The sequence below is a fragment of the Pleurodeles waltl genome, chromosome 6 (genome assembly GCF_031143425.1).
Source record: "Pleurodeles waltl isolate 20211129_DDA chromosome 6, aPleWal1.hap1.20221129, whole genome shotgun sequence".
NCBI classification, from domain to species: domain Eukaryota; kingdom Metazoa; phylum Chordata; class Amphibia; order Caudata; family Salamandridae; genus Pleurodeles; species Pleurodeles waltl.
Window position 1 is genome coordinate 362497560 of NC_090445.1, and position 15212 is coordinate 362512771.

At 43.4% G+C, this 15212-nt stretch overlaps 1 protein-coding gene across 6 annotated transcripts in view; it reads right to left on the reverse strand.

Moving 5' to 3' along the window:
- ABHD4 (abhydrolase domain containing 4, N-acyl phospholipase B) overlaps window positions 1-15212 on the reverse strand; it is a 164992-nt gene that overhangs the window by 16495 nt on the left and 133285 nt on the right. For all 6 annotated transcript variants that reach the window (XM_069238256.1, XM_069238255.1, XM_069238253.1 and 3 more), the window contains 3 exons: window positions 14752-14906; window positions 14306-14417; window positions 6739-6925 (listed from right to left, as the gene is read on the reverse strand). In XM_069238256.1, coding sequence (XP_069094357.1) covers window positions 6739-6925; window positions 14306-14417; window positions 14752-14906 — 454 coding nt within the window. The remainder of the gene's footprint in view (window positions 1-6738; window positions 6926-14305; window positions 14418-14751; window positions 14907-15212) is intronic.

Here is a 15212-nt window from a genome sequence, read left to right on the forward strand (position 1 = left end):
CTGCAGTACCACGCATCTGCCAAATTTTCCTATTCTTACAGAAAGATTAGTACCAGAGCACACTCTGTGTATTGAGACTGATAGTCTCAAACTTCGCCATAGTAGTACCCTTTCCCACATTTTCACTAAGAGGGGTAATTCCCTCTTGCAATCTCTAGCAACAAGGTACTTCTCGTCTCTTCTCTCACATCGCATCCATGGGGTACTCCCTTGCAGCTTCTGATGACAGGGTACTACACTTTCCCAACTTTGCATACCATTGGTTACTTCCCACATACAACCTACTCTACTCTTCTCCAAATCTGCATACCATGAGGTACTCCAACTTACATCCACTAGCAACATGGTACCACTTTTTCCCCAGTTTGTACCAACACACATGTACTACATTTGCATCTCTTGCAATGTGGTACTACTCTTCCCCATATTCGTGACTCTTGGACATACACAAAGCAGCATGTATCTACACAACTAACATGCAGATGGGTACTATATTCTCTTTCCCAAACTGATAACTAAACTTCATATGGAGTTGAAAGTAAATGTTCACACGGTACTCACACAACAATCTACAGGTTAGACGAGTTACAATTTAAGCTTTAAAACCTGCCTTGCAGTACTAAGCATTCAGAACACCACAACCATTAACAAACTGCAATTCCCAAACAACATTAAGTCAACTTACACAGAAAGTTACTAACCCAACATGCATTAAAAATAAGATGTATATAGCAGATGTCAAATACGTAGGAATCAACCAAACAGTTCCCCAGCCTAGTGAGCCCCACCAGATGGTGTGAACCAAAGCATATTTTTTAACAAAAACAGAAAGAAAAATGTGAACATAATGAATACCAAGGAGCCCCGCTGACTAATTGGATGTCATGATTTCACATTGCAATTGGACGAATGCCAATCAGGAGATGTTCAAACTACCATCAGAATGCAGTATACTCTCAAACAACAGTCTTATTTCTATCTTCGGTGTCTTTGGTGATAGTCTTACTTCTGTTTTTAACATAACCAGGATGCCTTGAGTAGTCTTTTCTCAACATCACCAGACCTGTCACAATTAAACATAGGCTTACTATCCTCCTTCATGATGTCAAAGTCTACATTGCCAGTACCTTCACTCTGTCACCCAGTTCTGGAATTCAAGACATCTCTATTGAGAAATTAGTGCTGCTATACCCCAATCACCACATCCTCTTCTTCGAGCACTGACTGACTTGCATTGGAGAGGATACTCCACATTTAATTTGTGCTGCACATTGTCACCAAACCTTTGTCCACCTCCTTGACACAGAGAACTTGCAGAAGATGTGCCATCTCTTCAGGTCACTCTGTGCTGAGTACCATGAAATATGTGCAAAACACACAGGACCCTTCAAAAGGCATTGACTATCTTGTGCCCAATCAACTTATTTGATTGATCAAATCGCACATTCACCAATACCTCTCCTTAAGTCACTATTGAATGTATCATTGTCTAACAAGCCATGCTCATTTCAGAGTTTTGCTTACTCAAAATGAGATTTCATACCTCTTCCTACTTTCTATAGAGCATTGTCTCTAGAGAGCTGTCCTTGTAACAATGTCTCCATATCATTGTCCTTAAGCTCAGGATAATACACTGGGACGCATCTTCTTAGTTTATAACTCCCTTCAGCTTGGTACCCCTTGCCCAATTTTGATGTATGCAGATGATGGAGTTTTATTGGCACGCATGTCCAGAGCACTGCAATCACTGGTCCAGTCATCTGGTGACTAATTATTCTAAATCCCAAAGCGTAGCCCATTAACAAGTATCTTCGTAGGAACAAATCACCTTTCCAATACTAATACATTTTCTTCCCTGGGAGGGGTGGGAGGTTTAGTTCCACCTGGTCATGGGCACCAATATATAGTTGGCCAGAGAACTCATTGTTTAGCCTCTCATCCCCTCCAGAGGGTGGGTCAAGTGTTTGCTCTTATGTTAAATATCTACTTCATGCAATGCTTATCATTTGCCACTTATAGGCAGGACTCTACAGCATTGGGGACCACTCAGCAATACAATTGGAGGAAATTGTTTCTGCCGAAAACTTCTATCTGTCCCTCGCTCCACATTCTATTTGTCATAGTGAGTTGGAACTAAGCTATGTAAATGGCATTGTTCAAATTTGCCCTCCGTTGTTATGGCTTTTGATTTGGAAAAATTAGGAGGTGTTACTAACAAGAGATATAACAAATACTTTTTAACCTGCAATAAAGACCTTAACATTCCTTGGTTAGTATTTGTTAAAAAAAAAAAAAATCTCTGGAATCTACTGGCCTACCCCAGGAATTTACCAATACCAAAAGATATGCTACGTTGGACAGGAAGCAAGTTAAATCATTATTGCTAACCTATGCTCAGGAGAAAAGGTTAAGTGCCGAAACCTTGAAAACACCTATCTCGACCTATTTGTTAGTCAATCATGTTAACACTCTTAGTAATTATTTATTTGCTGGGAGAGGAAGATGGAAATGTTCAATAAAAATAAAATACTTACTCTGCTTCCCGATAGGCTTTCAAAACACCTTCAATCGCTTGCATGCCCATGGAATAATAAGCTTTACCAGTCAATGCTACATTATATTTTCTTCTGCAGTTTTTAATCGGAAATATTCTAAAATGTTCTTAATGCCTTTAATTAAGTCTAGATAATTAACACATTGCACTCAGTCACTGCTCCTTTTACTACAACTGCATTATGATGAAACTTGTTTTATGTAAGTTTGTTTTTACGGGCTTCTGTAGGTTCTAGACAATCGATACACCTTGATTAAGTTGATGTGGTTTCAATTGCATGAGTGCACCCCAGAATGATGTATTGTAGTTGTGTTTTTGTTGCACTATATGTAAGTGTTAGACCTGACAGCCTTAGGGTAGTCATCTCCCAACTTTTTGCGTGCCTCCCTCCACTGTTCTGACACTGTTTTGATGGTTTTAGGACTCTGCATACTTTACCACTGCTAACCAGTGCTAAAGTGCATATGCTCTCTCCCTTAGACATGGTAACGCTGGTTCATTCCCAACTGGCATATTTGATTCACTTGTAGGGCCTGTAAATAAAATGCTACTAGTGGGCCTCCAGCACTGACATAAGTAGCCCCTTAACCATGTCTCAGGCCTGCCATCACAAGGCATGTGTGTGAAGTTTCACTGCCATTTAATAGTACTTGCCAAGCCTTAAATTCACCATTTTCTACATATAAGTCACCCGTAGGGCAGGGTGCTATGTAGGTAAAAGGCAGGACATGTACATGTGTGTTTTATATGTCCTAGTAGTGGAAAACTCCTAAATTTGTTTGCCCCTACTGTGAGGCCTGCCCCTTTCATAAGATAGCATTAGGAATACCCTCATATATTGTTTGAGTGGTCAATTCTGATCAGAAAGGGATATCCAGGTCATATTTAGTCTGGCCAGAACGGTAATAGAAAATCCTGCTTATTGGTGAGGTGGGATTTTATATTACTACTTTAGAAATGCCACTTTTAGAAAGTGAGCATTTCTCTACACTTAAAATCCATCTGTGCCTTACAGCCTGTCTCCAATCCACATCTGGGCTGGGCTGGTTGCTAGCTCCCTTGTGCATTTCACCCAAACAACCACAAACACAGGATACTCAATCACATCTGCACTCATCTGCATACTGAATGGGTCTTCTTGGGCTAGGAGGGTGGAGGGCTTCACACTTACATTTCAAAGACTAGTGGCCTGCCCTCACACAATGGACTGCCAAACCACTTGGGACCCTGGCAGACAGGATGGAACTGAAAGGGGATCTTGTGCACTTCAAAACCTCTCTTTATAGTTTCCCCTCACTTCAAAGGCACTTTGTGGTATATAAGCTGGGTCTCTGACCCCACCAACTCAGACACTTCTGGATCTGAACCTGTAACCTATCAAGAGGGACTGCCTGGCTGCCCAAAGGACTCATCTAGACTGATTTGCTGTGAAGGACTGCTGCCCTGCTGTTTCCCTTTGAGTTGGGAGGGAGGGGGTCTCTGGTGCTCTAAAAGTACCTGTGAGTCCTGCCACAACTGTCGATTGTCTGTTAGGTAACGACCTTGACCACACTACTTGGAAGGAAGTAGAGCTAAGGTCTCACTTGGAAATGTTGGGATTGCCTGAGTGGGTCTGTATACCTATAAGGTCCATAGCTGCCCGGGAGGGAAGTTAAGGGCATCTGGAGCCTGGAAGAATGGCCTGACAGCTGCCAAGGAGAGGAGCAAGGAGTGTGGGAAACCGGTACCAGAAGTTCCTGCGGTGGTTGACGGGGCTCCTGAGGAGGAGGCTTCTGAGCCAACCGGGGAAGACATTGCTGCCCTAGGTGACCTGAGTGGCAAGTTGAAGGTGGGCCCAGCAGGGAAGAATTCTGCAAAGTGCAGAAGGAGTGCCCACACTTGAAGAAGGTTTGAGGAAACAGGCCTCAAATCAAGCAGCAGGTGAAGCCTCTGGCGATCACCTTATATATTCGGAGAATGATCTCCTCTACAGTGAGTCTAAGGTACCGGAGGCTAGGGCAGCAAGTGTGCTGGTGGTCCCCCAGTGTTACTGGGCCTTCCTACTGGTTCTGGCTCACGACATCCCCCTGGCAGGGCTTTTAGGGCAAGACAAGGTCTCTGCCAGGCCTGGCACCCACTTTTATTGGCCCCGAATGTAGACATCCTCAGATGCATTCTGTAGGTCCTGTCCTACCTGCCAGGCCAGTGGGAAGACAGGGAAAAGGCTCAAGGCCCCCCTGATCCCACTCCGCGTCATTGGCATCCCCTTTGAAAGGGTGGGCATTGACGTCATTGGTCCATTGGACCCCAAAACTGTCCCAGGCAACAGGTTTATTCTGGTTTTCGTGGACCATTCCACCCGCTACCCAGAGACAATCCCATTGAGGATGGCGACTGCACCAGTGGTGAACAGAACTCTGATGAGGATATTTACCTGTGGGAGATTCCCAAAGGAGATTGTGTCTGACATACATGAAGTCCATGTGGGATGTGTGTGTGGGGTGACCTCTAAGTTCACCACACCCTAACATCCTAAATCCAAAGGTCCTGTGGAGAGATTCAACAAGATCGTGAAAGGCATGATCACAGACCTCCTTGAGGCCATGAGGCATAAGTGGAACGCCATCTTACCATGCCTTCTCTTTGCTTACAGAGAGGTACCCCAGAAGGGGGGTAGGGTTCACTCCCTTTGAGGTTCTCTATGGGTACCATGTCAGGGGACCCTTAAAAGAGGGGTGGAAGAAAGCACCCAAGGCACCCCCTCAGGATGTGGTTAGCTACATGCTAGCTGTCCGCAACCAGATGCAACGCATCTAGAAAAAGTCAAAGAGCAACCTTGAGGCCAGTCAAGAGGTTATGAAATGCTGGTATGACCAGAAGGCCACCCTGGTGGAGTTTCAGCCTGAAGACAAGGTTTGGTTAATGGAGCCAGTAGAGCCTAGAGCTCTCCAGGGCCGCTGGACTGGCCGATTTGAAATCACAGACCGTAAGGGGGAGGCCTCATACTTAGTGGACCTCCAGTCCCCTAGGAACCCCTTAAGAGTGCTCCATGTGAACCGACTAAAGCCTCATTTTTAGAGGACTGAGGACAGCACGCTTCTGGTGACAGATGAGGGTGTGGAGGAGAAAGGTGAACCTCTCCCCGACCTCCTCTCTGCCAAGGAAGGTGATGGGTCAGTGAAGGGTGTCAATCTCTCTGACTCCCTGACCCTGGATCAGAGAGGGGACTGCTACCAGTTACTCCTCCCTGTTTTCCCTCGCCCCTGGGCTCACACACTGTGTCCATGATGTTGATACGGGAGACATCCACTGTGTAAAGAACAAAATTTACAGATCGTCAGACAAAGTGAGGACTAGCATCAAGGAGGAAGTTGCCAAGATGCTGGCTCTTGGGGTGATTGAGAAGTCCAGCAGTCCATGGTCCAGCCCAGTGGTGCTGGTTCCCAAGGCTGCCGCTCCCAGTGCCAAGCCAGAACTTAGGTTCTGCATGGACAATCAGGATCTCAACTCTGTCACGAAGATAGAAGCTCACCCCATCCCTCAAGCTGATGAGCTCGTACACAGACTAGGCGCTGCCAAATTTCTCAGTACCTTTGATCTCACATTCCTCAGTACCTTTGATCTCACTGGCAGGTATTGAGGTTAGAGGGCAGGGTCTTCATACAAGAGGACTGAGCCACTCAGGTAGGTTCTTTATTTCATGTTAGCCCCTTAAGCCAAAACACCAGGTAGGTCCTGTCAGAAACGCATCCTCCCTCCAACTAGAAGGGGTATCAAGGAGACGGATGACAAAAAAAAAAAAACACAACTGTAATACAACACCACAAAACCTCTAGGGGTGAATGTGCACTTTACAAAATACATGTTATGTTAACCAGACATTTAATACCAAACCTAACCAATAAAAGATTGTCTGGAGAAAGTGTGCAGTTTCAGTTATAGGCAGGGCTCTACAGAGCATCCCAAAATGTTACATGTTAGATAATGATTTTTGATTAACTCTCTAGTTGACAGATGCACATGAATTATATAAATATCTAACATCTCTATGCTGCAGAACGCCTTTATCGTAAAAATAAACATGCAACCCTATGTTGTACCAGTTACAATTCAGATGAAAATTAGTGTATTTTTAAACGTTTTATCTTCTCACCCCAAACCCCATTTCCCCCTCACTATGTCTTTTTGACTCCCTTCAGACCTACCACAATATTGACATTGGACTCTGGCCTCTGCTGCTTGACTTTATCGCCTGTGGTCTGATCAATCCAAGTCTCAGCTCCATAGACAAACGCAATTGGCAAGTGCTTTGGGATCTGATTGATACGGTTCATCATGGGTCGCTTAGCCCAGCCAAACCTCTCCATCATGGTCTTGAAGGCTGTCTCCCCACTGTTGGAGAAAAAAGGGAAAATACGGGTAAGCAAACCTACACTTATCTGTAAATCGGAGCCAAACTGCCACTCACCTTCTTGCCCATGAGAGCAAATCACTCCAGCAAGCCAACTAATTAAAAACATTGGCAAAAAATAAGTGAATTTGGTAAACCAACGAGGAGCAGCTCTTGTAGTGGCACTATGCTCATGGTGAACACTGATTAACTCTTTCAGTCAATAGATCTTAGGTCCCAAGTGTTGTGTGGGATCAACATCTTTGAGAGCAGTGTCAGTGACATGACAAGTGGGAAATGGGTCCAAAGGAAAACTAGACATTCTTCCCCCAATTTCATTAGGCAAAAAACACACATATGCATGCTAGGGCTAAGGAATGGTTGTTTGGGAAAAAAATAAAATAAGAACAAAGGCAATCCAATACGCCTAGTAGGAACCTGGGCCAACACGTATATAAAAGTAACACTGGTTCTTTAAGGATTCATTTTTCTACCCAAATGAAGAACATTTATAGTGACGTAATTAATGATGCAATGAACTGAACACAGAAGGGCGAAACAAACAAAAAAAATCACTCATCACTGTCCACAGTGAATAATAAATAGTGAAAAACAATAAAATTGACTGTTGGTGTGTATTTGTACAAAAAATGATCTGGGGATCTGAATGGAAGCATATCTTGGTTTTGACACTAGGTTTCATTTGCACAAACATCAGTGAGAAACACCTGGGTAATAGGTCCTGCACACTGGGGAGTGTAATATGTGACTGGTTTGTAAAAGCACCAATTCGGTACAAGGAGGATAGGAAGTTGGCATATTTTTTGAAGATCTGTCAAAGAATAAAGACAGTTAGTTACTGCCCGAACCATCACTGTCCAGGGCTGCCTATAGGCACCATGACCTCCAATAAAGAGACTCCTCATACGTTTGATAGGTAGTTGTGTCTAGCTCTGAAATCCTATTTGCAGCAGAAAATGCATACATTTCACTGTATCAGCGAAAGTTCAGCATATTTTCGGTTAATTAAAAAATTAATAAAATGAACACTGTCAACTGCTCAGCCCTACATGGGAACAAACCAGATACCCGGCACACAGAAAACCACGAGGCGGGGATGCCTGGAGTCGAACCGACAAGGAGCAATGTCACGTTATTAGCAACTGCCAAATGAGCATGCATATGACTTGCGCGTGCAGGGAAGTTTCCGGATATTTTGTTCGGGATAAGTCTGATGAGCTGACATCCTTCCATTGGTAAAATACACAAAAAGAGATGGCAATGTGATGTTATGCCTAAAAACTAAACTGATTTCTGACAAACAAATCATTCTTATAATACGACAGACAAATGGTGTGCGGTTCGATCTAAAACCAGGAAATTCCACTTAACCAAAACAGCAAAGTCATGAGCAGATGGTGGCGCATCAATCACGGTATCTACCGTGAGGTATCTGTCACATTGAGAGCACTTGCAAACGGGCTGCACAGCCTTACTAGACTCTACAGGAAAATGCTATTATTGTTACTTTTAACCTAACTTTAGTTTCAGTCATTCTATGCCGTATTTGTAAAGCGCCAAACATAGCCAAAACAGTGGAGCCCTGTAAAGGGTCAAAGGTAAAGATACAGTCAACAAGTGATTAGAAGGGTTGCTGGATTCTGAGAACGGACTATTACCTCGTCATGATATAGTGCTCTTCGTGAACTCCCCACACAACGCATTTGCATGAGTATTTTCCTATGGTCCTGTACATTTGACAAGTCGGTCTCAGCGCCGTGACAATCTTTAAGTACGCAAAAAAGGGCAGAGAAGCAACGTGTTTTCCAGTTTGTATCCAAAGTTTTGTGTGTTTTGTATAGCTGTAACATGGCATCCCTCCAGCCACGCAAGAACACCTTGGAACGTGTAGAAACAGAAACCTTCACGAAACAAAGGAAAACACAGACCCAGAGTTTAACAAGCACTGGAAAAACCAATCGTTCTGGGTTTGATATGCTAACACATGCAAACAAAGGCATGCACGAAGGCTGTTTCCATTATTTCGACCATTAAATCGAGAGGTGCACAAGATCTCCAGGGTTTCTCAATGCTTCTTTTAGTATTTAATGAAGTGTAGATCTAACCTATCTGAGACTACCGTTTTACTGTACCAAAAGCATCTCCAGTGCCTCAAAGGTGAGGTATGAAGCACCACTCAAAAAATCTATATTAATATGAACCAGAGTGTGCTTGGGGATCAGTTCAACTCTATACAGAGAAACATGTCTGGGGGTTTTATGGCGCAGTTGTTTTTTTTGATTGTAAGTCACTACTGGAACCATCTGGCTGTGCAGAGGCTTCAGGTTCATTAACTAATGACTGGCAGCACAAAGCACACACTGGCACACCACAAGAAGATATGAGGAGAAGTCAGAGAAAAGCTGGCAGACAATTGCACACTTGTGGCTTGACTCTTGCACGTTTGCAGTCTCCTCTGGGCTGCAGGTGCAGTCCTTTGTGCACAAATATGAAACGTGCTCCCACTCCTTTACCCCCCTCCACTGCTGTAACAAAATCCCCTGCATGCTCTTTTTTACTATCTGAGGAGCACAGAGGTGTATCAGTTGGCCCATGTACAACAGTAGCAAAACTGAAGAGCTTCATGGGAGTAGTTTCAAGTTAGCAGATACTGATATTAGCTACCATTTAGGGACAGCTATCTGTCCATTTAGAAGTACAACTACAATATTGTTACGATATGTGTCATTATAACTTCAATGTACAATGAATGATACAATCAACCTGCATCTTTATTTCCAATGAGCAGTACTGCCTCCCTGAGGATAATGACAATTTAACAGGCAAAGCACCAATGTTTGAGCAAACTGGACATCCGGAGAATAAAAACAAATGCAAAACTATTAGTCGCAAATGTTATTTTTGCATAGCCTTATGAAACCAGTTCGGGTAAGAATTGGGGTGTATGCTGGGTCAGGTGCAGTACTGTATTTGTGGCTGGCAATTTCAAAGCCCGAAAATCGATGGGACAGAATAAAGTTACAATATTGAGGAGGGACAAAATATTGAAAGTAAATGCACAGAAGGACCAAGGAATTACTATTCTAAACTCCACAGCTATGTACCTTTAATATTATACATATATATATATATATATACACACACACATATATATATACACATATATTTTTTTTTCCACACTGAAAAAAGCAAAGGTTACAGGGACGGTGTAGTTAAGCTGACATTTTACCCCTACAAAACCACAGAAATTCAGCAGTTACAGTTATACTTATGTTAAGAAATTATAACTTGTGGCCTAAAGTTATATAACAGCATGAGTTATAGTTTCTTCAGATAAGTATAACTGCTGAATTTCTATGGTTTTGTATGAGTAAAATGTAAAACTATAACGTCCCTGTAACCTTTGTTTTTTTCAGCAAATTTCTTTTTTTTTTAATGCAAAGTAATACCTAATTACTGTATGTTAATACAACCTCCACCGCTGGTCTGTACCAAGGCCATGTTGCCAACCCCCCTTCCCCCCACCCCTAAATATAACCAAACTGCTCACCGCCTCTGGCTGTGCCCAGCGGATTCTGGTGTGTGTGTGGTTTTTTTTCATTGTCTTTTTGGATCTGAGGATTCTTCACGATCTTACACGGGGGATGCGGTGAGTGCCGCAGTGGATTGAATTGGCCTTCATCTCTGCTATGAGATCAGAATACCTGTATCCTAAACCCTTATGTCAGTTTTCTATTGTTTTTCCTCTCTTGGGTCTGATGTGAGAAACAAAATGGCAGACGCAAATTTCTTCTAAAGTTTCAAGCAGCCAATCTCGACCCTGCCTTTTCCTCGGATCCCCGTATCAACCACAGGTGGATCTGCAAACGATCCGCACCCCTAAACGTCTATATTTCTTTTCTTTAATAACTCCAAAACTACTGAAGGGATTTACTCCACATTATGAGAAGTTCTCTTTCTGGACCAAGATCTACCTTTCTGCCAAATTTGGTGTAATTCTATTCAGTGGTTAGGGCTGTATATCTATGGGAAATAATATGGGAATCACACACTTTTTGACCCGTTTTTCTTGGCACCCGAAACTTTCCATGAAGAACCAGACAAAGTAGGGCAAAATTTTTTTGAAAGTTTCATGAAGATTCATCAAACGGCACCAAAACTATAAGCAAACCAAAAAACGCTTATCCTATGGAAACTTGGTCCTACCTATAACTACCACTGCCAGTAGGATATATATATATATATATATATATATATATATATATATATATACACACACACCTCCAACTGGTCCACGCGTTCTCTGACAATTTGGCGTGTGGTAGCACGAGACTCACGCGGCAGGACCATACTGCTACAATACTTTCAGTTCTGTCACAGATTGATGTTAAAAATATCAGTTACACTCTGCAACGGAATTGAAAATATATATATTACCTACTGGTAGTTGCCAGTAGGTAGTTACAGTTAGGACCATTTTTCCACTGAAAAAGCATTTTTTTTTTTTTTAAACTTGCCTATATCTTTGGCGCCATTTGATGAATCTTCATGAAATTTTCCAAATAAAGTGTTCCCGAGAATCTTGTTGTACATTGGAAGTTTTGGGGTGATCCATTAAGTGGGGGCAGAGAAAATGGGGTTGAGGTGTCAAAAAAAGTGTGTTTCCTATTATAATTCCCATGGGGATATTAGACACGACTACAGCCCAAACCGCTGGATGGAATTACACCAAATTTGGCAGAAAGGTAGATATTAGTCCTGAAAGAGTGCTTTTTGTTATTTTGTGTAAGTCTGTTCAGTAGTTTTTGAGATATTAAAAGAAAAAGAAATATATGTAGAGGTGCAAAGGATTCAGAAATAATAACAAGCCCATGCAGGGAAATGCAGAGCTCTGACTGACTGCCAATACTTCAACCAGGAAGTGTTGGCAGCCATCTTTGGACTCCAGAAAAGAAGATTAAAAAAAAGAAAAAAAAAAAAAAGAAAAGGTGTCACAGTATGGATAACCTGACCCCTTAGCTCTGGTGCTGGGATCACAGACGGACCCCTGCCCCAGGCAAAAAAGCATTCTGTGCTTTGAATTTATGCCGCAAGTAGCAGAAGATCCACTTATGTGAAAATTCCCCCCCAAAAAATAAACAAAACAAGCAAGGATTTTTATGAAGCCCTCGAGTGGGCCAGGTCCCTGGGGAATTGAAATTTTAAATGAATGTGTGCCGTCCGAGCCCCCTGCAGCCCTAGGAACTGCCACCTCCACAGGGCAGAATATTTAGTGAAACACAGGGGTGCCGCCCCAAGGAGCGCCACCTCCCCGGGGGCTAAGATAGAATTAAATGCAGGGGCCATCCGACCCCCCCATCCCGCAGCCCAGAGTACCGCCACCTCCCTGGGGCTAAATTTAAATAAGATATGGGGTATATTTCAGACCCCGGGGACCACCACCTCCCTGGGGCTAACTGAAATGTTGGAGGGGGCCATGCAGCCCCCATCTTGGAGCCAATAATGACCCCTGCTTGCAGAAAGCTGAGTTTTTATCTGTTTCCCTGCATGCAAATATGTGTGCAGGAAAACAGATTAAAACATTGCTCCCGCAAGCAGACGGCTGCTTTTTAATGTAGACGCAGCGGATCCGTGGATCTGGTGAAAAATGTTTTTTGAAATGAAGCCCCAGGTGGGCCAGGGGCATTGAAATTTTGAATGCTGAGGGGCCACCCGATCACACAGCCCCCACCTCTCCCAAAGCCTCCGGGGCCAGCGCCTTCCCAGGGCAGAATATATATTGAAAGGGCCCGCACGCGGATATGTGTGCAGGGAAACGGATGAAAACATTGCTCCCACAAGCAGGGAGCTGCTTTTTAACCACCTGGGGTTAAGGTCTCAGACCCGTACACTGAATGTTGAGGGTTCAAGTGTATGTGTGTCTGTGCTCATTTCTCTGGATCCTCGGAGCCTAAATCAGCTGGAGTGCGGGGGGGGGGGGGGCAAAGGCTGTGCTCAGTGTGGGGTTGGTTGATTTAGGGGGGGTTAGATGCAGGGTCTGGCAACAGTCCAGGCCCTGCAACCAACCGCCACTGTGCATGGCTAGAGACCGTGTGCGGCAGTGGATGGATAAACATATATTAATAAAAATTACTTTGCGTTAAAAAAAAAAAACATAGAAATTCACTGAAAACATGTAAGGTTACAGGGGTGTTATAGTTAAGAAATAGATTTTTTTTTTTTTAATTAGAAATTCACTTAAAAAAACAAATGTTACAGGGACGTTATAGTTAGGCTCACATTTTAACCATACAAAACTATAGAAGTTCACCAGTTATAGTTAGAGTTAGTTGCCCTAAGGTAACTATGTCTCAGCCCTCACCATGCACTGGTAATTACCCCACAAATTACGGCACTCATGATATCTTTGATAACATCACTGATGTCAATATAATATTTGCAGTAAAATATATGACGGAAAAAAACGTGCATGGCGGGGGCATGTGCCTTGCTCCTTTCACTCTCTGATGCTCCACTCCTAGCAGCAGAGGACCATGACACAAGTACAGGCCTAGTGGAATACAGCATCAAAGGGGACCACATGCCTTGCTCCTTTTGCTCTCAGGAGCAACAATCACAGCAGCTTGGGCATGACCACCTACAGTCATTGCTTGGAGGTTTTCTGCCTTCTGTCCCATTAAAGCGCTTGATAAGCAGATAATGTTACAACATCAGGGATGCTGATGGACATTAACTATTTTTCCACAAGTCACACCCACCCAAAGAAAAGACAGTAAATGTAAACTTCTGTGAAATGCTCTGGGCTGGCCTGAAATGTGACCGGCTACCAATCCATTCTGAAGGGGCTCCCCCATATAAGCCAGTGGCTAATGAGGGCTGAATCAGAGATCTTTTCGGAATTATGTGTGTATGTTTAATATGTGTATGTGAATGTGAATGTTGTGCGGTCACATGAAGTACACCAAAATCAAAGCTGATTGAAGCCAGACCTGAAATGCTATTTATGATGATGCAATTAAGCCAGTCTGTCTTCGTCTGTTCTTTCATTTACGGTCTAGCTTAGTTTCCATTTTTCCCATGGATCCTCCCAAACCACACATTAAAAAAAATTAGCATTACTACAATACCAAATGATGCCCCTAACGTTGAGCAATGGAGCACGATTGTGTATATTCCTGTTATCTAGAGGGTATTTCAGATGTATTCAGTTGTGTATTTTCCTAAATGTTTTTCTTTACATTTAACCTGTTCTCCCGTACACAGAAGCCAAATGAAAACTGAATAATATTACACAGAGTTAAGATGTATTTGCCCAAGTTCCCTCCAGGTACAATCGATCTTAAGCCACGGTAGGTCCTCACCTTGGTGTTTGTGCATTGCAGTGGTAGATGTACTCAGATATTGTGTCATCTTCGAATAACTCCGCAAACTTCCGTTTAAAATCCGGCCGGAATTTCTGCACGAGTCCAGGTCCTGTACAGAGACATGATTAGTCTTTACTTGCATGCAAAACAAAATATAGAACATGACAGGATGCATGGAAACAAGACATGTACGGACATAAGGAGTAAAGCAATGAATGGCTGCACATGTCCTTGGACTGGTGGTGTGTACCTGGGAAATGCTAAGTCGCGGTGAAGAAAGAGACATCACCAAAAGTACATAAAAGCTTACAAAGAGTAAGTGTGCAAAGTAAGCGCATACTACAGGTACCTATTGAGAAGCAAAGCAGCACTACTGAAGGCAGTGGCTTCACTCACAAGCACTGTGGTAGAGCAAAACACAGAAAGATACAGATATGACTCACCCCAGGGGCCAGCTACTCTTAGAACTGCCAGCGGGTTGGATCGTGCCAGTACTGCTGCCACTGCTTTGACCCACCTGGGCGGGGACCGGATCTCATTTGGATCTGTTGGCAGCACAGGGAAGCCCCATGGATCCACGAGGATGAGATGCTTCACCCTGCACAGAAAACAAAATAGGAGGGTGGGATACAGTTAGAGAGCCTCCTTTGAAAGAAACAAGGATATGGAATGCCTAGATCCTCTGTCGATGGCTATGAAAATAGTGTACCCCGGAAACTGCACACATAGCCTGTGCCCAACGGCCTCTTTTGGTCCCTGCTACTCTCACTTCCCTCTGGTAGCTCTTCATGCATACCTGGTCTTCAATACTGTGCTCTCTGGGAAGCCTCCAAGCCTGCTGCAGGGGTACTGAACTGATGCCCAATAGGCCAGAAAAGATGGCACATCAAATCTAGACAGCTGT